This window comes from Manacus candei, unplaced genomic scaffold (assembly GCF_025592945.1).
Source record: "Manacus candei isolate 608988 ecotype Guabito, Panama unplaced genomic scaffold, ASM2559294v1 h1tg000050l, whole genome shotgun sequence".
NCBI lineage: Eukaryota > Metazoa > Chordata > Aves > Passeriformes > Pipridae > Manacus > Manacus candei.
In genome coordinates, this window is record NW_026138098.1 from 25404274 (window position 1) to 25426522 (window position 22249).

Genomic DNA, 22249 nt, shown 5'->3' on the forward strand with positions numbered 1-22249 from the left:
GATGGAAAGATGTATTTCAGTTCTGAGCTTGGCTTTGTGGCTTGTGTATGCTATGGGAACAGTGCTAGAGACAAACTTTATAGTGAGCAGCAGCATGTTTTGTTTTTCAAACAAAAATTTACCAACTAGCTCTGAATATGTGCTTTCCCTTTCCATGGGGCTCAGCTGGGGGATGTCTTTGATCATTTGATGAAATAGTCACTGTTTTCGGGGCTTCAGAACTGTACAATTCCTTGCCAACCTCTTCCCCCAGTATTGCATACCCATGAACAAACATGTGGATGTGTTTTTGCTCTCTCTCTCATGTGGACCTTCCCAGAAATCAGGTGTGCTATGTGATACAAACGGTGTAGTAAATGACCTTCAGGGTGCAAATGTGAAGTGTTTGGAGGGATGATCAGGCATAGAAGAACTGTGTGCTGGTGTGTCTAGTAAAAATTTTCTGCTTGTTTTCAATGAAGGGGATTTCTTATGTTAGAGGCAGGATACCTAAATTCCAAAGTTAATTTCATGACACCCTTATTTTAACTTTCAAGAGCTACAGTATTAGCAGTCTCAGTAGAAAAACTGCTTGTCACTGAACTTTGACTGGGGACGTGAGAAGAGCATTGCTCATAAGCAACAAGCATTCAATAGGTCTAGTTCTTGCCAACTTGTGCTGTTCACCAAGAATGATGAATGTTATTTTTCATTATAGCAACTTTCTGGCACCGAAGCTTTCCTATCCAACTAAAGGCTACAGGTGTACTTTGATCATAGAAGGTTTTTCCTTAAGAATAATGCTAGACAACACCAGGCTGCTAAAAACTAAGAGCTGGCACCATTAACCCCAGCTGTCCCACTGGCAGTGAAGAGCCCTCACCCTGGATGGGACCAGGCTTGTTGCAGCACAGGGACTCCCTGCAGTGGAGAAACTCCTCTCCCCATGGTCTGGGTCATGGTTATGCCGGGGCAGGTTTGCACTGCGAGCACCAGACTGTGGCTGCCAGTCCATAACCAGGAACCCAGTGCAGCTGGTACTGAAGTGTTGAAGGAAGGGACGTTCAAGAAAACCATACCACACTTGCTGATTTTTTTGCAGTACTTTTAATACAGCATTAAACTGCTAGAATACTAGAAGAAAGCTGTATACTATCCAGCAAATAAGGCACATGTCGGAATGCCATTTAATGGACAATCCACAACAGAGGTTTTACAGTCTCTTTAGCAACACAGTCACCAGATGAGCAAGCTGTCATCTTGATTGCTGAAGCAGAACTGGTACCTCTGAGGCCTTTGTCCATTGGTTTTGTTTGTTTGTTTTAGCTGTACAAGTTTATTAACAGTTACAGAAAAAGAAATTACACAAGTTGCCAACTGAATCTGACAAGGTCAGTGGGTACAGCTAAACAAATGTAATAATCATTAGGTTAATTTTTTTAAAGCTGAAGAAATTCATAAGATAGTGTTAGTTTTAGCACTATTAGACAATGCAGTGAGTGCTGTACTAAATAACCTTTTAAAGAAAACAAGAATCCAGTACAGGGTTGGGCAGACCTCCCATTTTAGCATGGTAAAATATCAAACTAAAAACTCAATCCTTCATAATATAATCAAACTACATGAAATGTAAAGTGTAAAATGCTTTGAATACGTGCACATGCATATTCTATATTGCTATGAGTTCTAATTAAAATAAACATAAACCCCTACAATAATCTACTTCAATCTTTTTCTTCTTATACCCTTTGATTGATATTATTGCTGTAGCCGATACTGCATAGCTGAGCTCACAGTTTGCAAAGAGTTGTGAAAGTCAAGTTAAACAGTGTCCCAACCAACTTTCTTCCCCTCTGGTTATGGGGAAGGAAAGAACCACCATTTGAAACCCAACACTTGTGCTTCGGAGTTTCTGAAAGCCGTGTCTCTACGGTGCTTTCAGTGTTTTTTGTGTCTCTCACAAGGCCATAAAGTGACAGTTTACTGTTATCTGCTCCTCACTTGCTACATGTCTAGTGATAGCTCTTCTAGCAATCCTTCCCCAAATACATAAATAAACTGTATAAGCATTTTCATATAAGTCTAAGCACTTGAATAATATACTGGTTACTTAATACTGATATTTTCATCCAAGGATAACAAAAACAATATGGCTTAAAGAATTGCAAGGTTTTTTTGTCAGAATTATGTACCAACTTTCATATAATATTTTATGTAGACAATATTTCCTTCTTAATGTAGTTCTGTTGCATACTTTATACAGACAAAAGCATTGTAAAAAAAAAAAGTAAATTATTTCCATAAATATTTTCTTGAGGATACATCCTTAGTTCTGCAAAATACTGCAAAATATTTAAGAAAACTCTTACCTCTGTTAGTATCCTAGTTGAGAGAAAGGCCCTTCTGAAAGCTTCCAAATTTTAAAAACTTTGCCCAAAAAACAAACAATACTTTTTTAAAAAGGCCCTCAAATATATACAAAAAAAGTTACTGCAAAGAGTTTCCAGATAAGATAACAATTCAGTATTATAAGAAATATTTGTAACCATTCAAAAATTTTAACATCTAAAAAGGTTTCCAAAATACACACATAGGATTAAAAAAAAAAAATTGAAAGAAACTCTATGTCAAGTATAACTCAAGATAAATACACATCTGCAAGTAAAACTGTAAAATACTTCATACAGGGGTAAACATTTATATCAATCATCTATAGCTAGTAACTGCACACGATTGTCCCTTTGAAATTCATCCTAGAAACACAATCTATCATCCCTATATCTAAGATCTCAAACAGCCCTCTGAGCACTTGAGTGATACAACAAACTGAATGGACAGCACTGGTTTTGCAGATAGGAAAGAGATAGGGGTTGGAGCCCAGTCGGGAGCGGAGTGATATCTGAAAGAATGATTTTTGTATGGGGGTAGTTCCATCTCATTTTAAAATACGTTGGCAAAGGCAAGTGGAAAATATATGTCAATCTACTTAACTTGAAAAACACGTGTTGATGATTTATTTCATACTGTTCAGTAGACAACTCTCAGGATCCATAGTAGGAAAAAAAAAATCTTCTGCGTGACTTCAGGACAAAGAGCACTAATCTAGGAAGTCTGACATTTCCAGAAGCTGTTAACTTTTGATCTTTTAAGTAGTTTTTTTTTTTTAAAAAAACCAAACTAGAGTGTCACAGTATGTAACCCATGTATAATCTAAATTTCACGTTATACAAAAAGGTAAAACGTAGATAATACTTCTAGGTATAAGGCTTCTCTCAGACACACGTAACTTCACATTTTTAGTTTAAAAACTAAGTCCCATATAATGGGGAACTTCAAAATACACCTATTTTCAGAAATAATATATACTCTTGTGTATTTATCTGAAATCAAAAAGCAACTTTGAGACAAAAAGGCCTCAAACTTTGCTTGTGTGGCATCATTGTGTGGCTGTCTGTGGTAGCAGCAGTAGAAACTGGCTAAAATGGGCCCATCCTTTAAACTACAGGGATTTTTCTTTATGACCATTAAATGAAGTATTTGTAACAACTTCACTGGAGCCTCATCAAGTTATAACCTACAACACACATTTCAAATTACTGGTACTTTTCTCCAGAGCAGTGCCAATGCCAAGGACAATTCAATGTGAAATGTTCTGACCAGCTCATGAAACAAATTGTCATTTTGTTTCTTTGTCTCTTTTTTTTTTTTTTTTTTTTTTTTAAGAAATAAATGAAAGTTGAAAAAATCTCTAAAAAGGGGTGAAATTTAAAAAAAAAAGTGCATGCTGGATGGATTGGTAGGCTGTCAACAGCAAGCATCTGAGGTTAAAAATCCAGTTTGCCAAATAAATGCATAGAGCCAGATTGCTCTCAGGTACATCCCTAAAGAATATGCAATTTAGGGAGGCCTGTTTTGGTTTAAAATTCTTTACTGATGCTTGCTTCACCTCTGCTAAGACTGTCTACAAATGCCTTCAAGGATTGCTAGCTGATGTTCTAAATGTAGAGCTAGTTAAAGAGAACATCAGGAAGCGTTCACAAAAACTTAAGAGAAATCAACTCCTTTTTTTTTCCTGTCAAAAATCTGAATTTTTAAGTTTTGGAAAGTTAGTTACATCTATAGGTGAATTACCTTTGAAGGGAGGGAGGGAGGGAATAGAAGAGATCTACATTTTGTAACCAATTTTTTTTCCCTTTGAAATTCAGAAAATTCAGAAATGTCCCTTCTGTGCCATTAGCTAAAAGCCAATAGGTCATAAGCTGTCATACATGACTTATGCAGATGTATTTTTCCAGCAACTCACAAACTACACAGACTTGAGTGTGGAGCAAATGCCCCGGGCCCAGTGCTGCAATCCTATGAGCAAACCTCATGCAGGGAGGGACAGAGGAATGCTCCCCTCGCATAAGCTTGGTGCTCCTGCCTTTCCCAGGCACCAGCTTGGCAGGGAGAGAGGTTTCAGCCCTGTGCAGGGAGGTGCCCAAGGCCTGATCACATCTGCACCCCGCTCCAGGAGGGATCCACAGTCTCTGACTTAGGCAGTACAAACTACGGCAGTGTTGCTTTTGCTCTTCCTCACACTCTGTTCCTTATTTACTTCTCCCCAACGTTAGTGCAGGGGAAAGTCTGTTCTCCTCTTTATTACAGATATGCTAAGTATTACTTAAATACTTTATATGTCTTCTGACTAAGAACGTATCAGTGATATAAATACTGAACTCTTGTAACTATGCTCTTAAGAGTTATTATGCTACACCTATAGGCATTAATTGTGTTAAAGTAGATCACGTGTATTTTTAGTAGAATCTAAAAATCCATAAGCTTAAGGCATTGCCTTGCAGTGTTGAATGTGGATAAAAAAATTTTAACAGGGCACTGTCATGAAAATACCAGCACTTGCTTATAATGGCATCTTTAGTCAGCTTTTTGTCCAACCTGGTGGTGTGCGATACATTGATACAGCTATATCAAGGGTTGTGCTATTTTACTGATCTAGTGGTTATCATAACATGGAAACTATTTCAATACAGAACAAAACATTTGATAGCAACATCTTAGTTTCAAGGAGAAAAAAAAATAACATTTCCCCTTATCTTCATCTAAGGGGGTTTCTCTACACATCCTTTAGCTGGATGTGAATCATCAAGATTATTTTTTCTTTTTTTGTTCATGTACTATTAAGTGCTCAAGAGGAAAAATAGATCTGGTTTAGAATGCTGCTCTTTCAAAATTACTCATGCTTGAAACAAACTATTGAGATTAATCCTAGAGGTCAAGCTTAGAAAATCCACCCCTAGATTTGCTTGTGTATTTTCTTATTCTTATTTGTATAGACAGATTAGTATCTTTGTTGAGAGAATTTGTCTCTAAGGTAATTTGTGAATCTGTGCAAAAGAATGCGTTTGCATTTGAAAATGCTAAAACTGCATGTCTTCACTGAGGCAACTAAACTGTTTATTAGTGTTACTTTCAATAATGTAATTTGCAGCTATTTTAGTTGACGGAATTGCCAACTGGGCAAAAGTAGTTTCCAAGTAATTAATTTAGTTAATACTATTTTAGCATTACATAGCACTTTTCATCCAGTGATGCCAAAATACTTAGAGATATTAAGTAAACCTCACAACTCTCCTGTGAGGTAGGTATACTGAAGTATTATTATCCCCATTTTGCAGCTGGGGAAACTGAGGTCCAGAAAGATCTTGTGACTTGCCCAAAATCAGGGAGCTAATGGAAGAGCTGTGGTCAGAAGCCGGGGGTCAGAACGCTTATCCATTGCTCCATGTTATGATCAGTAGGCTGGGTTGCCTGGCCTACCCATTAATTATGAATTTGCAAGATATGCATGTGCCACTCCCACCACAATAAGCAGATGCAATTCTGCCCTGCTTATAGCAAAGCAGGGAAATGGCCAGAGTTTCACCCTAGAGCAAATTTGTAAAGAGCTTCCCATTTCCTATATGAATGCTTGCAGTAAGTTTTCAACTTGCTTTATAAGAGCTTGACTGGACACAAGCTATCACTTGGCATAAACTCCCCTCTGTCTTTGCATTATGGAATTAGTCCTCAGAACAAATTTAGTTCACATCAAGTTGTTTAGGATTTAAATTATTTTCTCTAAGTATCACTCACACAAATCAATCTCTCTAAAGGAAACTTCATAAAAATAGAAATTGTTGATGCAAAAGAACCCCCAATCTCAAACAAACATTATCCCTGTAATTTTTTAGTGAATGCTACAAATGAATTGCTTGTTGTGTCCTTCTGCCAATGTACTCTTCTGTAGACATACAAAGAGGATACTGTCTCGAGGTACATTCAGTTCATATTTGCCAATCCCTGATGAGATCCTTCTTTGCAGCAGAATGCCCCTGCACAAGGTTCTACCCGAAATGGGACAACAAAATATAACTCCTACGTTTCTCCTCAGCTGTGTAGGTGCTTCAGGAAGACAGAAGGAGGGAGGGTTATACAGTTTTTCCATGCCTCAAAACACCCCTATGGCTAACAAGTTTCGTATTATAACAAATTTCTATGGTAGTAAACAGGAAAAAATATTTCCAAAAAGTGGCTTTAAAACTACTATAAATAGTAAGTTTGGCTAATCTTTCAATTAAGGGTTTTAGAGACAGTTTTAAGTATTCTTATCCCCTTGTTCATAGAAAATTTAGTCTGTTTGTGGCCTAATGAACAAGCCATGCGCACACAGGGACCATTTCAGTGGGATTATATGACAAGAGAAGGATCTGTTGCACAAGCAAGCCAATTTCTTCTCCTCCAAAAACCTCTTGGAATCCTTCCCAATGCTCTGGGTCCCATTATGGTATTCCCTTTCTACCAAACTCACACCCTCAAACAATTATTCACTTTTTTTGCCATGTTCTGCAAAAATGATTTTGCCTAAGCCTTGCCCAAGAGATGGTAACAACTAGAAAAAGTCCAAGAAAACAGCAGCACAAAATTCTAAGACTTTCTAAAACTGGGAAAACAATAATTCTCCTTTTATGCTGTGGCTTGTTTCATCTTCCTTTGTCTTGTCATATAATAAGAACAATGTTGATGTTGTGGGCGAGTGCTTGGAATTAGTGGCCCCACAGTTATTGAACCTCTGCAAAAGCCATACGTAAAACATATATTCCTTGTGAATGTTATACCTTGCCTTTTGAATAGTACTTCATTTCACCTGGCTGTGATAGAGGGTCTGTGTAAACAATCAGCAGAACCTGTAACTGTAGTTCTGTTGTGAACACCATCAATAGCACTTTATATATGTGTGTGTACATATATATATACATTTACATATATATGTATACAAATCATAGTCCCGTAAATACCTGCTGCACGTGTGCACATGCACAGGAGAAATGTTACATTCTATTAATAGTAAGGCATATTATTAGATAGGCAATATTGGCAATTATTTTAGCTTTTATCTTGATTTGTTGTGTTGCTGTGGATCGCATGCTGCCAGAGAATCTTTAAGGATGATGGGGATGGGAAGAGGCCACTTGGAAGGTTTATTGCACACGGCGGCAGTAGTAGCCCAAAACTTTGCACTTCTCACACAGATGCTGAGGATGCTCTTTGCTCTGATCTGAAACATCCAGCCCGTCCGGCTTTTCCAGGGGTCTCTGCAGTGGAGGGAGGGAAATGAGATTAAATCCAAGGTTTTGTCACTGTTACTCTTTATTATGCATGTGAAATCTACTTTTACACTTAACTGAGCTTTCTCCTAGTCATTAAAAAGCTACCACATTTCTTTCCTGAAGGGCTGGAGTGTTTTTTTCAGCCCTTCAGCTCTACATTGGTTCAGAGTGGCCTCACAACTTAATGTCATTCTTCAAAAAGGTGGTGTTAACTTTGTTGTAGACAAATTATGAAAATACTGAATTGGGGACTTTATTTATAAAAGCAATAACAGAAAAGAGTTTATTCTCTTAGCTTCAGTAACTGAGATGTCCCAAAGGCTTTAACACCTCAAGCATGGGAATTCCATTACCCAGCAATACCAACAGGGATTGCCAATGTTGGGATTAGCTGCTATATCAAGAAACCTGTCTTGTCCATGCACAGATACTTCATAGATAAATGGGGTTTTCCCAATACTTGGTCACATGTTTTTGAGGCCGAAATTTTGGAAGTAGAGCAGCTGCAAAGCTGTTAATCAAAAAACCCCAACTCAAACTAAAACAAAACAAAATCTAACCTCGTGACATAATCCTTTGCCCTGACCCTGACTAATGGATTGATTATGTATTTTTAATAATATTTGTGAAATCACATGGTTGGAGGAAATTAAACTGTTTTTTTGTTAGTAGATCTTTGTTCTTTCATTTTCCATGGCATGTAAAAGGCTTCACAGTCATTCTGAAAATAAAATACCCATGTTGAATATTGCAATAAAGTTAATTTTATTTTTGGAAATCTGGAAATATTGGAAAGTGTAATAGGTAGAGAGGTGACAGAGACATGAGATAGAATTTCATAAAGTGCACCAATTGCTTGGAAAAAACTCCCAAAACAAAATTCCCTAACCCGTAATTTATCTGTTTTCATGAAACGTGCCCCAAAGACTGTTTCATCACACAGTGCCTTCCCATGAAGTGGCTGTTCTATGAGACTGTGGTAGAGACAGCATGTGGTGTGAAATCTGAAAACTAGTCATAAGCTTCTCACTGTTTTTATAGGGATACTAGACTCTTGCTTATATCTTCAGAATAGGATTCTTGGAGCAAGCGGTGGGTAAATATAGCTTATACAATTTGGGTCCCTTATCTCTTAACACGTTTGCTAATCCTAAAGACTATACTTTACTTCCTTTTCTATCCTTTATTTCCTTTTCCTTAATTACACTTGATCATCTAAGATTTCATTTATAAGTTCTTCATCAAGCCACTTACCTGAGACCCTGTGGATAGGAACAGGGATATTTAAAGCTTTTTTTTTTTTTTGCTATGTAACACTGCAAGAACAGATATAAACTAATGAGTAGAAGGGTTTCTCAGCTCTCTGAATAGCTAAAATGAGACAATGTATTTTATTATCCTGAATAAGGGATGTCTGTAAGTTCTTGCTTGACTGTATTGGATTATAAGTGCAACACTCTTATTATATCGCACAGCTGGTGTTGCGCAATAACAATACTAAAACAATACATAGCAGTGATTCTGTGGTGATTGCCAATGGTTTGTTTCTGATCGAATGTTTTTAACCGTGATACTGTTCTGGACCAGATATGTGGAGTCTAACTTCATTTACATTTGAATTGAAATTGGATTTCCTGTGTCAGGAATGTAGACGGACTTCTTATCTCCTCCAAATCCTTTAACCTCCTCCTGCAACCCCAATGAGCTTTGAATGACTTGTTGGATGTCAGCATGTTGGGATTTGAGATCAGAACCAGCAATCCAGTTTCTAGGCTTGCAGACCAAGCACTGGTGCAGGTACTGCTTTTATCACAGCACAGTGAGTTAAATAAGTTTTTTTTGGTCAGAAAAACTGCCTTTCTGCCTTATCTACCACTTACTCCACCAACATCAGCCCACAAATTTTCTTGAAGAATTTGCATGACATAAATGTAGTCAAAGCCCAGGTTCAGGAGTCCCAGGAGTTAATTTACACTCCTCAGCAAAGAATAAGAGTTTTGAAATGCTACACTTTAAACAGGCTATTTGACTCAGCTCTGACTGCTTCTACATGCTAGCTGTGTTCTGATTAAAGAGAAAAAATACAGCAGTTATCATGTTTATTGATATAAGCCAGATTTCTTTTTTAATATGCAAGGCCTTGGGAATCATTTTTCCTGGAAATAGTGCAAAGGACATTGGGAATGCCTTGAAGCGCCAAGAGTTTTTGGATGGTTTTCAGAAACAATAGCTCTCCGTGGTTTGCTTTCCCCCTGCGTTGATTGAGCTCAGCTTTTTGGCCTGCAAAACATTTTGATTTCAGAAATGTTATTGTTACCAGTGTGTTACGACACAGAGGCTGGGGAGAGAGGGGTTACAAAGGCAGGAAAGCAGGTTGCCAAGGGCCAGCTGGAAGGAACAGAGCCCTGCAGAGCCCAGACCACATTTCTGGTGAGGCTTCGAAACTGACAGTGTGCTTGCATGGTCTGTGCCTCAAAAACACTTCGACCCAACTTCTGCATGAAGTCCCAGCTTATCTCCATTTGCCATTTTCTCTTCATGGGTTTCTTGTGAGGCAAAAAAGAACCCTTCAAAATCACCCTGAGTAGCAAGCGTTCTTGTTCTGCTGCTATCTGTCTCTTACTAATTGTGGAGAACTTACACCCTTGGAGCCTTTCTGACACCATGCTGAAAGTGTAGGGCATTAGTCAAAGAGCTGTGAGTCCATCAAGGCTGACCTTCCTTGGCACAGGCTGGACAATTATCAGCTCTGTGTGGCAGAAGCAGTGGACACTGGCACAAGAGGGGTGCAGCAGGGTTGGGCTGCAGCATGCTCTGTATTAGCTTTGGGGATTGCCTGAATTATAGCAATGACTGAGGAGGCTGCAGGAGCTCTGTGCTGCTGCTGAGAACTCAGCCATGCGTTTGGAGAGGGTGTGGAGAAGGGAACAGGCTATTTGGCTGAAAAATTAATTCCTCTCCTTAGAAAGAGGTGAAATGGAGCTTGTAAAACCACAGTAAATCCTGCTATACTCCTGTGGGGAAAGGTATGCTTTTTTACATTAAATGGAGAGTTTAATAGTTCAATTTTTGTTGTCCTTTTTTTCTTGAAATGCAAGCATCCACAATGGCATTCTTACATTCTTCACTTTTGTGCATCTTTCTTTAATTTTCTCCTAGTAGTTGCAGGGTGGAAATAATTTTCTGCAGCTCCACCAGGAAAACATTTGGTGGTGGTGAATAAAGCTATTGCCTCAGGGGAATGAAGTTGAAATAAATTTAAATTTATATAGCAATTCCTGACCTGCAAATTAACTTTTGATTGTGAATTATTGCTGTCCTGCTCTACATGTACTGAATGAACTCTGCATTCCCCAAAAGTCAGTTAAAATCTAAGTCCCTCAAAACAAAAAGCTCACCTTTATGAAGTGTTAGGTATCAGAGAAAACATCACCAGGATATCTTGAGGAAAATTGCTTCCACTACGAAGCAGAATGGAACAATGTGCCTGCTTATGTTTGTATTTAGAAGATTGAATTTTTTTCTGCTGTAGAATGGAATAGCTCGATTGTACCACTGATGGATAAAGAATCACATTAGAATCCCAATGTGAGAAAACACCTAAAAATAATTTTCTGGACTTACTTACATCAAGTCTTAATGGAGCAAATGAGATGATTAAATGTCAGATTAGAGATGTGAATAGAAAAAGATTCTACAACTATAGCTAGCAGGATAATTGTTAGGTTAACAGTCTTAAGGAGCCATAGCTAGAAAACACATGCTATCACAAATTTGTAAGTTTTTAGTCCAATAAAAGAAATTATGCACCGGGGAAAAAAGATTAAATGCAACATGCATTCTTGAGCAGCAGACCCTCTGTTTTTCTATCTGCCTGGGGGAAAAGGGACATTAACAAGGCCCTTGGCTGTCACTATGGATCCGGGAGGCAGTGGTAAGGAGGCTGCAGACCAGAGGCATGATGCTCAGAGGGAGCAAGCAGCCACTGTCAGCAGCATGCCTCTGGGACAGGCCAGCCAGGAATGACTGATAGCAGCATGAGGTAAATAGTGAAAATCTCTTTAGAGTTCAGAAAAGGAGCAGTCTGGGGTGAACTGTATTGCCATTGCTGGAGTACACAAGCATGGGCATGCTGGGGAGGGTTTATTAAATCTAAAGGGCCAAAAGAGCATACTTGTGGGCCTGGAACTATTGAAAAGTTTATTGGGCTTGAGTGATCATACCCACCCCCTCCCCATACTGAGGGAAGAGAGGTGGCTGTGGTTGCACTCAGATAAGGGAATTGTGATGGGACCACTGAATTGCCCATGAAAGTAATAACTTGGATATCACGAAGTATGTATTTACATACCAAATTATTTCCAGTCCAACAGTAAATTCCTGACAGCTGGAGGAAAATAGTGTCCAAGAGGACAAGTCGGTCACCAGATGGCTGGTTCTGCACCAGTGCAACAGCTGTCATCACAAACAGCACTGGAGCCAGCCACAAAGTCGGAGAAGAAGCCTTGATAAGAGGCCAGCCAGGAAGTAACCACAGGCGCAGATGTTGCTGCTATAGTAGGCAGGGGAAGAAAATGAGAATTCAGAGCTTGGCATCTGGGCTGTTTGAGTGCCAAGAACGCTGGAGAATGACTACAAGAATTGGCTTAGTTGCTGGAGCAGGGTAAGAAGGAGCATAAACAACCACAAAATCCAAATTCCTTGGAAAAATAAGAGGTGGGTTTAAGTCTCATCTGAGATGCCTGTTTATGCTTAGAGTAGCTAAAGAAATTACCCAGGAAACTACTTTAGAAATTGCTGTAGAACAGCTTTGTCAAGGTAGCTTTTTGGTCTTTGATAAAGCTTGAGCTCAACAAGCCTACAGATTTTGCCCTATGTGCTGTGCATTCCTGTAAGCACTCCCATGGGGAGGTTTGCCTCTTGAGGGACACAGTGAAAATGCAAAAGGAGGAACACAGTGGAACAATTTAGTTATGAAAATAAAAAGGCATTCAAAGCTTGATTGGGATGAGGAGCAGTTTTGCAGCTCAGGTGTGAGAGCCACCCAACTCTCTGCTCTGTGAATGAATAGCAGCAGCTCTGCTATCATACCCTTGTGTTACTTCTTGTAATACATGCTCTACCATCTCTCTTAAATGCTGAGATTTAGAGCTGTATTTGTAGAGCACTCTAAAGTATATATATGCAACTGTGAAATTGCTGAGAAAACTTTTCCTGTCCCAGAGAGGCTGAAAGCTTGTTCTCACAGATAGCCCATGTGGACTAAGAGCGTAGGGCTGAACTGAGACATTGCTTGTGGGGAATTGGCACGGGATAGTTTCCTGAAGTGAAATGAGCCTCCAGGAACAAAAAGCAGGTGGCACGGAAGTGTGGCTGCTTTCCTCTCCAGGGACCCACTAACGAAAGGATAGGAAATCAAGATTTGAGCATAGCTGCACAAGCCATTCACAGAGGCAGCATATGTGTTAGAATGGCTACCCCAGAGCCACCCAGAGTGGAGAATATTACCTCCAGTGCTCTGATATCATTGCCTGAGCCAGTTACATGGGAGTACTTGGGCATGAAACCATCCCTTGTGAGACACTGACAAACCCTACAGTAATGAGAAGCCCACAGATTTGGGAAAGAAACTGGGGAAGATGAAATACAGCTATGGAGATGAGGACGGGAGAAAAGGGCAGATCTGGCAACTGAGATCAAACTCCTAATTCACTGCAATGAGTATTGAACCATCCTAAAGTAAGGATTTCAATTTTTTTAAACCTAAACTGGGCACAAGCATTCTACTCTCCAGGGGGACATAGCAAGGCCTGGTGATTAGATTTCAGCTATTGAATAGACTCTACCAAGGTTGATCTGCTTGGTGACAAACTCAGGGAATGCAGAAATACTCACTTGGGCATAAAAGAGGATGGGAAGTACCCTTGGAGGTCGTTATTGTGTCTTGTCTATATCCACAGCTTCCTGTAAATGTGTCCTCTACTGCTTAGGCTCATGTGTGGAACAGGGGAGGTTGGCTTGACCTGGTATGAGTTTTTATGCTGTATATACTATGGTGAATGGAGACTTTCTGTCATATGCCCTCACCAGGGAAATGTGGCCCCTGGCTGTTTTAGACATGGGCTGAGATATTTACAGTTTTTATAGTTTTGGAAGCTCTTGTAACTTGACAAAAGGATAGTTCAATTTTAAGGAACCAGCAGTGATATTCACCTGCTGATAAAATGACTATTATTTTTAAAATAATATTCCAGATACTCTTTTTCTGTTAAGTTAAAATTACAGGTTTACCAAATGGTAGGGCAAGGAGTAAAAAAAAAGGAGATGATGAATTCCAACATGTTGGCAAAGAGAAATATTGACAAGATTGTTTGAAAGTAGAAATAATTAATTTCACTAGAAGTAAATATTGTCTGATCTTGAATGGAGGTCAGACTTCTCCAGTTCATCTGGGTTTTGTTAAACCAAGGAAAACAATCCATTTATGGATTATCTGTACTATGATCACATCACATAGTGCAGTGACTTCTGTTCTGAAGTGTCTGTTCTTTCACTGCAACACTGATTTCTTTTCTTTTTTTTATGGAGTTAAAATGGCACAAAAGAAGTGTGGTGTCTAGGGAGAGGCAACATCTTCTCTTAGTGAGTTTCCTTTAGGTGTCCAATGGAAGATTCAGATGAGTGAAAATAATCTGATCCCATATAATAAAAGCAGAAGGAGCACAAAATTAGCTGAGGACACCCACTGATGGCTAAAAACTTCTAGAAGTGCATAGGAATTCCAACATGAATGATGACTCTGCTATGGTAGGTACCAACAAAATAATCAAAATCTAAAGAATAAATAGGAAACATATGCAAAAAATGTTAAGGTGGTGTAACAGTGCTGTTTAAAAAAATTACTAAAATCATCTTATGTGCACAAGATTTTTTTTGTGCTATAACTCTCAAACTAGAAATACTGGACTTGTAATTACATCTTTCACTGTGCTTTTACAAAATACAGTTGTTAGTATAAGAGTACTGGTGAGTGGGTAGAGCATATTTTCCAGAATGGTGCAGAATAACACACACAAATGTTGATAAATGTTTAGAGAGCCTGGCGTGGAACTGGATGCTTGGACAAAAACCATATATGGGCTGGCAAACAGGAGGCTCTGTCAAGAAGCAGCACAGACCTCCTGCAGCCTGTTGGCTCTCCTCTGCTGCTGGCTCTGCATGAACTGATGCTGTTCTCTTTACTGCCAGGCTATTGCTGTTATGTTTAATCAGAAGCAACACAGAGCACCTCTGCAAGAAAGAAAAAGACTAGGAAGGATGACAATGGCAACACTGAGAAACAGGAGTACATGGAGGTGAGGCAGTGACACTGGGATGTAAAAAATCTTTCAGCTTGAGGTTCTAAGTTCACATTTTGGGGAAGAGCACTAGTGACTGGCTGCAAGTTATTTATATGAAGAAGCCTAGCAGAAATACAGTCTTGTCCCAAAGATCTCAAATAACTGCAATACCTACTGGTGGGGCAGGAACACATGGATAGACAAGAAGAGCAAAGCTCTTCCACATCCTTGAGTTATGGTGTCCTTAGGGAATGGCATGGAAACATAGCAGTGGGGTTCAGCTGTGGAAACCTGCACTGCACATGCTGTGATTATTCCCCAGAAAACACCATGCATGTGGCTCCAGGGCAAGCACAGCTTATGGAAGCACTGTAAACTGCAACCCTTCCAACAGTATGTCTCTGGCTTTAGTACTACTAAGCAGATAAGTTGCCATGAGGGGCAACTCTGGACAACTGATGACTTGCAAAACTTCTTTACTACAGAATGTACATATCCAAGTCTACAATGCCTCTTGTACAGTGTCCATGAGACACCTCTTGAATGATTTCTTGACTCTTTGAACATTAACATAAATGATGGAAAGAATTTAGAAGAACAAGGTAAATATTTATCAAGTTGTGTTATAAATCAATGACCTTGTAATTTCTCTCACCCTCAAGACTGTAGTTCCATGCATGTGATAAATGACTTCATTGCTCAGCCTGGATTTTGGATTTTTTAGGCAAGCTGTCTAAACTGAGGCAAGGAACAGGAGACCTTGTAAGCTTTGAGATTGTCTCAAGTTAGTGTTATTAACCAAGGAATTTTTTAGGCAAGAGTAATCTTCGTATTCTCTTTTATCACTGCTCTTTTTAAGTAGACATAACCCCTTGATGAAATCCAACAGGTGAAAAAAAGTAGTACGCATAAGAAATAACTGCTGACACCAGTGGAATGAAACAATAAATTGATATAAATATGAAGAGAATTGGAAGAACTAGGAGGCCCATTACTATTGGTGAACTTGTTTTACTCTCAGATTAAAAGGCCCCACAGTCTGTTTCCATAAGAAAGGTAGGTAAAGATTTTGGGTTTGAGGTATTTTTACTGAAAAAAAAGAATGTTCAAATTGCAACTCTGACGCCTCTCCAGATTTCCAGGACTGAGACAAACAGCTCATCTGGGAAACCATTTGCTGTGATATGCTGTAGTACATGTCAAGTTCTGTTTAACCCTTACCCACACTTTACAAAGTCAAGAGCATTCCTAGTTCCAAGCCTGTTGCCAGCAGGTCTGCACTTCTCCTACCTGTTTGTGAGGATAAACGTTAATGTGGCACTTGATACATTCTTGTCCCATGTTAGCCCAGGAGTTTCCACTCATCCATTTTCTCTTGCATTTGGGGCACTTATATTCACCAAAGCAGCGTTTCTTGCCCTGGTATGGTGTCAGGCCTTCTCCTTTTGGGCGAGCCTACAAAACAAAGGGAAGTAGCAATGAATGACTGAAAACAGGTGGAGGGGGAGGGTAGCAGAAAAGTAAAGGGTTTTTTAATTAGGAAGCTTTGGGCAAAAGATAGAAGGTAGACAGGAAGGTCATATCCTCTTAATAAGGAGTACATATGTTGAAGCTGAGAGTTGTTTCTGTAAGAAGTGTTCAAAAGTTCAAGAGGACTTATAATACTTGCTAGTGGCAGTGAACATAGTGCACAGGCATATTTCTAAATACCTTCTCCAACAGTTTTAATACTGGCTTCATTATAAGATCATCTCTCTTGCATACATATTGCTAGTAATATCTATATAATCTGGAGGAGTAGCTCACTACTAAAGGACTACTTTTTAACTAGAAATTCTAGTTAAGAAATCTAGTATATTCTCCACTGAAACCTAACATTAAGAAGATTTTTAATAATTCAGCTTTGCACAACCTGTAAAGAATTAAATACTGGCAATTCATTAGTATGTGGATTATCACATGGGAGTGCACAAACTGGGATTGAGTATGAAGGAAAGACATTTTGATTAGTGGAAAAAATAACTTTTATTAAATTTGTCTGGCTTCTGGCTCTTGGTAAGTGGTTTTACTGATTTCTACCTTTTGAAGGAAACAGGAAGGGATTCTCGAATGGACTGGTTTGATGTCCAAATGTTAAATGTCCCTTAAAGAAAGCCTTTTTATCTAGGGAAGTTGGTAGAGTTGACAATGACCTTATGCAAATACCACGTTTATTTTTTGTAAATACATTCACTCACTAAAACTGTGTGTTGTACTTAAAATGTAACAAGGTACCTGAAAAATTAATATGTTAATATGAAGATGAAGATGTTGCATACAGCTGTCCTGAGATAGCTGCAAAGATGAAGCCATTTTTCAGAGTCTCTAGCAGGTGTTGAAATACTCTCCATGTATTCACTATGTTTAGTTTGTTGTTGCCTAATGGCAGATTTTTTTTGCCTGTGTAGTGGCAGAGTCGTATGATCACCTATCAAAGGATTCCTTGTTGCTTATTTTTATGTCACGCCTAAGCAGCTTTTCTTTTTTAAGGTTCCCAGACAAAGTTTACGAAGGTTAAATGACCCATCATGCTGGGAAGGCATTTTTTTTTTTGTTTTGGGAGCTGCAAAAGCAGGTGGTTGGCAGAAGCTCTGAGACTCCTCTCCCGTGGCTGATGGAGAGGGTGTACACTGTGTTACCTCCAGGCCTGCACGTGGGAGCAAGAGGCAAAGGAACATGGAGTGCACTCTCCCCCACATGTGGTGGGTGGAAGAGCAGGGGACCCCAAACCTACTCTGGCCTTTTTTTTTCTCCTCTGTAGTGTCAGTAAACAACATTCTCTGGGGTTTTTTATGCTTATTCCTCAGCACAGCAATATTCTTTAAAAGATCAGATCAGTAGCGATCCAATCACATCTATAATAATTTGTTTCACAACACTCAGTCTGACAAGCCACTGTAAATATTCTGGCTCATTGCAAAGATGAAGTTGACACCAGGACACACGTATTTGCAGTAGTATTGCACAGAAGAAAAAAAAAAGTTGATTGCTGTAATGAGAAACATTCTGACTTTCACAACTATATGAGTGCTGGCAGGCACCCAGAGTGTAACCCTCTGATCCATGGTGTCCCTTGATAAGGATGAGAGATTGCAAATGAATGTAGGGCAGGAAAATGTCAATTTATGGAGACATCCTTATTCTGGGCACTTAATTCGGTTCTGCCTCTGAGGAGCTCGTAGCACAAGTCAGTGTAAGAAGGAGCCACATGCTCTCTTCATTTAGAAATTCTCATGGAATTGAATAGGAACCCTGTATAAAGAAAGCTCTCATGATTGAGAGACCTTCCCCCTCCTCCTGAGGCATCACAGATTTCTTTATTTGCAGTTTCAATTGGGGCTATGTTATTGAACAGAAGCAAGCTATTTCTGATTCTCTAAGTCACACTCTACTTAAAAACTCCTCCTGCAGTCAGACCTGGGAATGCAACTCCATTGCCCCTACCAAGCAGCAGTCCTTTCAGAAAACGTGCAGGTCATGGAGTTCACTATTTCCAAAGTAATAACACTGACTTTGGAGACAGAGTGTGTCTTAGAAGTCTTGTAAATGTTTACAAAGAGTATTTAAACATAACACTCCCACCGCAATATGTTATGTCAGCCATAAAGAGCATTTAAACTTCAGACTCCCACCGCAATATGTTGCGCCAGCCACAATTCACAGACAGGAAGCTTTCAGGGATGGCTGCTTTGGGCAGGCTTGTAACTATGGGTTTCTCCAGGCCTGGTAGTTGACTTCAAAGACACCAATGCCCTGAAATGCTCTGCCCTCACAAATGCACAGGGGGGCACTGAAGATGCTAGTCTGTGAAGTCTGTGTGTACAGCCGGGCATTAGAAATGGAGGCTTTCCAAATTAGAAACTACTTTTAAAATCTCGCTTATCTAACTTTCTCAGCAAATCGGAAACAGAACCAGGAAAAGAATGCAGGAGCACTGACTCTGTCGGTAATTTCCTGTTATAATTGCTAGACTAAACTTCTGATTTATTTTTATTTTAACTTTTCGACTGTCACAGCTCCCTCCTTAGTCAGTGACTTTAATTAGCTTGCTGGCAAAGCTACAGCCTTCTCTGTAGGTGTTTTGCTATTCTGCTTTATGGATGTTTATATGTTGCCCTAACAGATATTATTTTCCTGCCCATATCTTCAGTTTCCCTAACTGTGCCCCACAGGGAATTTGGATTCTCAAACAAGCAAGCTCATTTTCTCTAGCGAGAAACATCATTAGGAAGCACTGACAGCAGCAAAGGCAATCCTCCAACTCCCTCCACCCTTCAGATCCAAACAAAACAGATATTTGACAGTATTTGGTGGAAGGCAAAACCTGACTGAGATACACTAACGGCCTGAGAGATCTGAGGCTGGGTGTTTTCTTTTTTTCTTTTCTTTTTTTTTTAATATTATTTAAAGTGTCTGGCTCCAGCAGCAGCACAGCTGAATTGCACAAACATTTCCAAGAAACAGCTTGCTCCTTGGCGCAGAAGCAGCCAGCCCTGCCCACAGGGTGCTTGAGCACCCAGTCACTCTGCAGTAGAGGTATCTCAACCCTCGTCCAACCAGAGGGCAAGAGCTGTTTTCACCAGTTCTTAACCAAGCGCCAAAAAGGAGCAAGAATACACATTTTGTCATTTGGTATCAATTTAAAGACCCTTCTTTTACGGAGTGTGGGATTTACCTTGTTTAAACCATTAGCCTCCTATTCCTTTCCCACCCCAGCTCCATTTGAATGGTGGTTAATAATAGGCCTCGGTTGGTGTTTAGATCTTACAATTCCTGTACTGAGCATTATCTCTTCTTAGTCTTTCTGCAGATAGGGATTTATTTATGTCCAGAGTTAACCTGGCAGAGTTATGCCCCTGTTAATAATGGCACAATATTTTGTTGTTACCATGTTAACATACGCTGTCCCATTGCCTGTAGGCTCAGGTAGTCCCTGGCCTGGTTTCTATCCATGTCTGCAAAAACTTGTGTATGTGTTCACTCAGACATTTCAAGGATTTACCTCATCCAGGACAGGTAGGCCTTTGGGGAGGATCAAAACTGAACAGATTTTTCTACAAGGAGAAACCAACCATTGCTTATGTCTCAATGTAGAGATCAAGGCATAGGCAACAGATCCTTTGTGCTGTTTTGACTTTGGACAAATGCTGAGACAAATGAAACCACCTCTGCAGGTGTACCTAGCCAGTGGCTGTGTTTGCCTTAGCTGGATCCAATGAACGTACAAAACCAGTGGATTTTGTGTGGCACAGTAATGAAAGTTACCTCAATATTCCATCCCTCACTGACACCCAGCTGCCTCTATTTTTCATCCTCTTTCTTCAGCCAAAACCACAAATTGGCCATAATAAGATTTTAAAAGTATTTAAGTTGAGCTTTTCTGCTGGTGACTGGCCAGTCGAGCTCTCTCTCAACCTATCACATAGTGCATTTCATGAAGGAATCTGCCAAATCACTTGGCAGTGACAGACATAATAAAGGACTCTTTGCTTCTCTGCTTTCCCTAAACAATTCACTCAAAGTATCAGTTTGCAGAGTCAGCAAAAACAAAACACCCCCCCCATGCCCTGTTTAAAGCTGGATTCATTTTAAACAACATGGGACTGAGAATTTCCTCAAAGCAAAATAAAATATAGAGGAACAATGTAGTTAATGCTTTTCTTCCCCTCATCTTCCCCCAAGTTTGTTTTGCACAGCTGAAAGGCTGTGTACAGCATGGGGAAAGATGAAATCAGCATGACACTGGTAGGTGGATCCCCTTTATAGAAGAACTGTGTGAGGGTCTGCTTGTAAGCATGCATCATCAAAAATGAAGCAGAAAAGCAATAATAGCAAACAACAGCTTGATGCTCTGACTGGCTCCCAAGTGGTTTGTGGGAGTGGGAGGGTCAGAGCTGTATTTTGAAATGTGAACCCTTCAACACTCTTGACTGAAAGTCTGCACAACTAGGAGATGGCATTAAAAAAGCCCTAACACTCTTATTTTGGTGCTACTGTAAGTGTGTATTTTTAATAAAGATGAAATGATGATAATGCATACCCAAAATGTCCAACTAAAAAATGAAAAATAAAATATTAAGACCGATTTTGGTGTACTGGGTGTTGTGGCATTCTTACTACTAGAACTGCAGAAAGTTGTAGAGGGTTGGGAAATTCACAGAAGTTCTCTGACCTTTCTCAGCTCTGTGTATGCTGTGTAGACAATGAGGACACGCACACATGTCAAAATGGCACATAAACGAGAATCTTTAGATTGGTCAACCCTTTTTTTTTGTCCTTCCTGACTTTTGTGTCCATATAAATCTGAACATCAACAGAAAACAGGTAGATAGGTTATGTGCTTAGGAAATTAATTTTAACATAGCTGGTCTATTGCTTTGTGTAGTCCATGTTGCTGGTTCATGATATTGCTGAAGTGTGACACTGGAGACTTCTAAGGTATTTAAATCAACAATTGCTACATCTTTAATTAGTACATGAAATACAGAAAGAGTATCTAGGGGATACAGAAACCAAATTAATGCCTTTTCCAGCTTTGTCTCTAGTTTAATTTGCGTACTAGTGATATGATAAATCTTACTTGATACAGGCCTGTTAAAGGAAAAGAGGGATAATTGTCAGAAAGCAGATTCTTCATTACATCATCACTGCTTAAATAAAAAAGTCTTTTTTTGCTGAAAAATAAATATTATGGAATTTCTAGTTGTTTTGGATATTTCAGAGTAGAGATTTATGACAAAATTATATCTGAACAAGACATGGCTGAAAAGTAAAAAAAAAAATTGAAAACTTGTTTGGGTAGCTTAACAGGAGGCCAATATGTGTTTTATTTGTCTGGGATTTTCTTAGGAGTCCTGTCTGTCATACGGCTTAGGGTTACTTCAGCCTCTGCCTGGGGAGTTCAGTGTATGGTTTTTACACCTTTGCAGTCCCAGAAACAGACATGGTTTTCAGGGCAGTTAAAGCTCATCAATTGTTATTGTTTATCTGAAACCTTTTTTTCACATTTGTACCACTCCTGGTCTTAGAACCTGATCAAGGTAGTAGGAGGTGGCTTTGTATAGAAGTTCCAAATAATGGAACTATTACAGTCAGGCTTGTGCTGAAGTTGGTCAGATTTCTCAGCACATCTCTACCGCAGGATGTGTATTGTAGCCTTCCTTCTTGCTGTCAGTGTGTTCAGCTGGGGAAAAGGGGCCAATGAATTACTGGAGCTGATGCTTGGCCTCTCAAAGAAATGTAAAA

The 22249-nt window shown here is 39.4% G+C and overlaps 1 protein-coding gene across 1 annotated transcript in view; it reads right to left on the reverse strand.

Moving 5' to 3' along the window:
* Positions 1-1067: 1067 nt before the first annotated feature.
* Positions 1068-22249, reverse strand: part of ZCCHC24 (zinc finger CCHC-type containing 24) — a 109287-nt gene continuing 88105 nt past the window's right edge. The window contains exons 3-4 of the mRNA XM_051800988.1: positions 16256-16420; positions 1068-7610 (exon numbers count right to left, since the gene is read on the reverse strand). Coding sequence (XP_051656948.1) covers positions 7497-7610; positions 16256-16420 — 279 coding nt within the window. The 3' untranslated portion in view covers positions 1068-7496. The remainder of the gene's footprint in view (positions 7611-16255; positions 16421-22249) is intronic.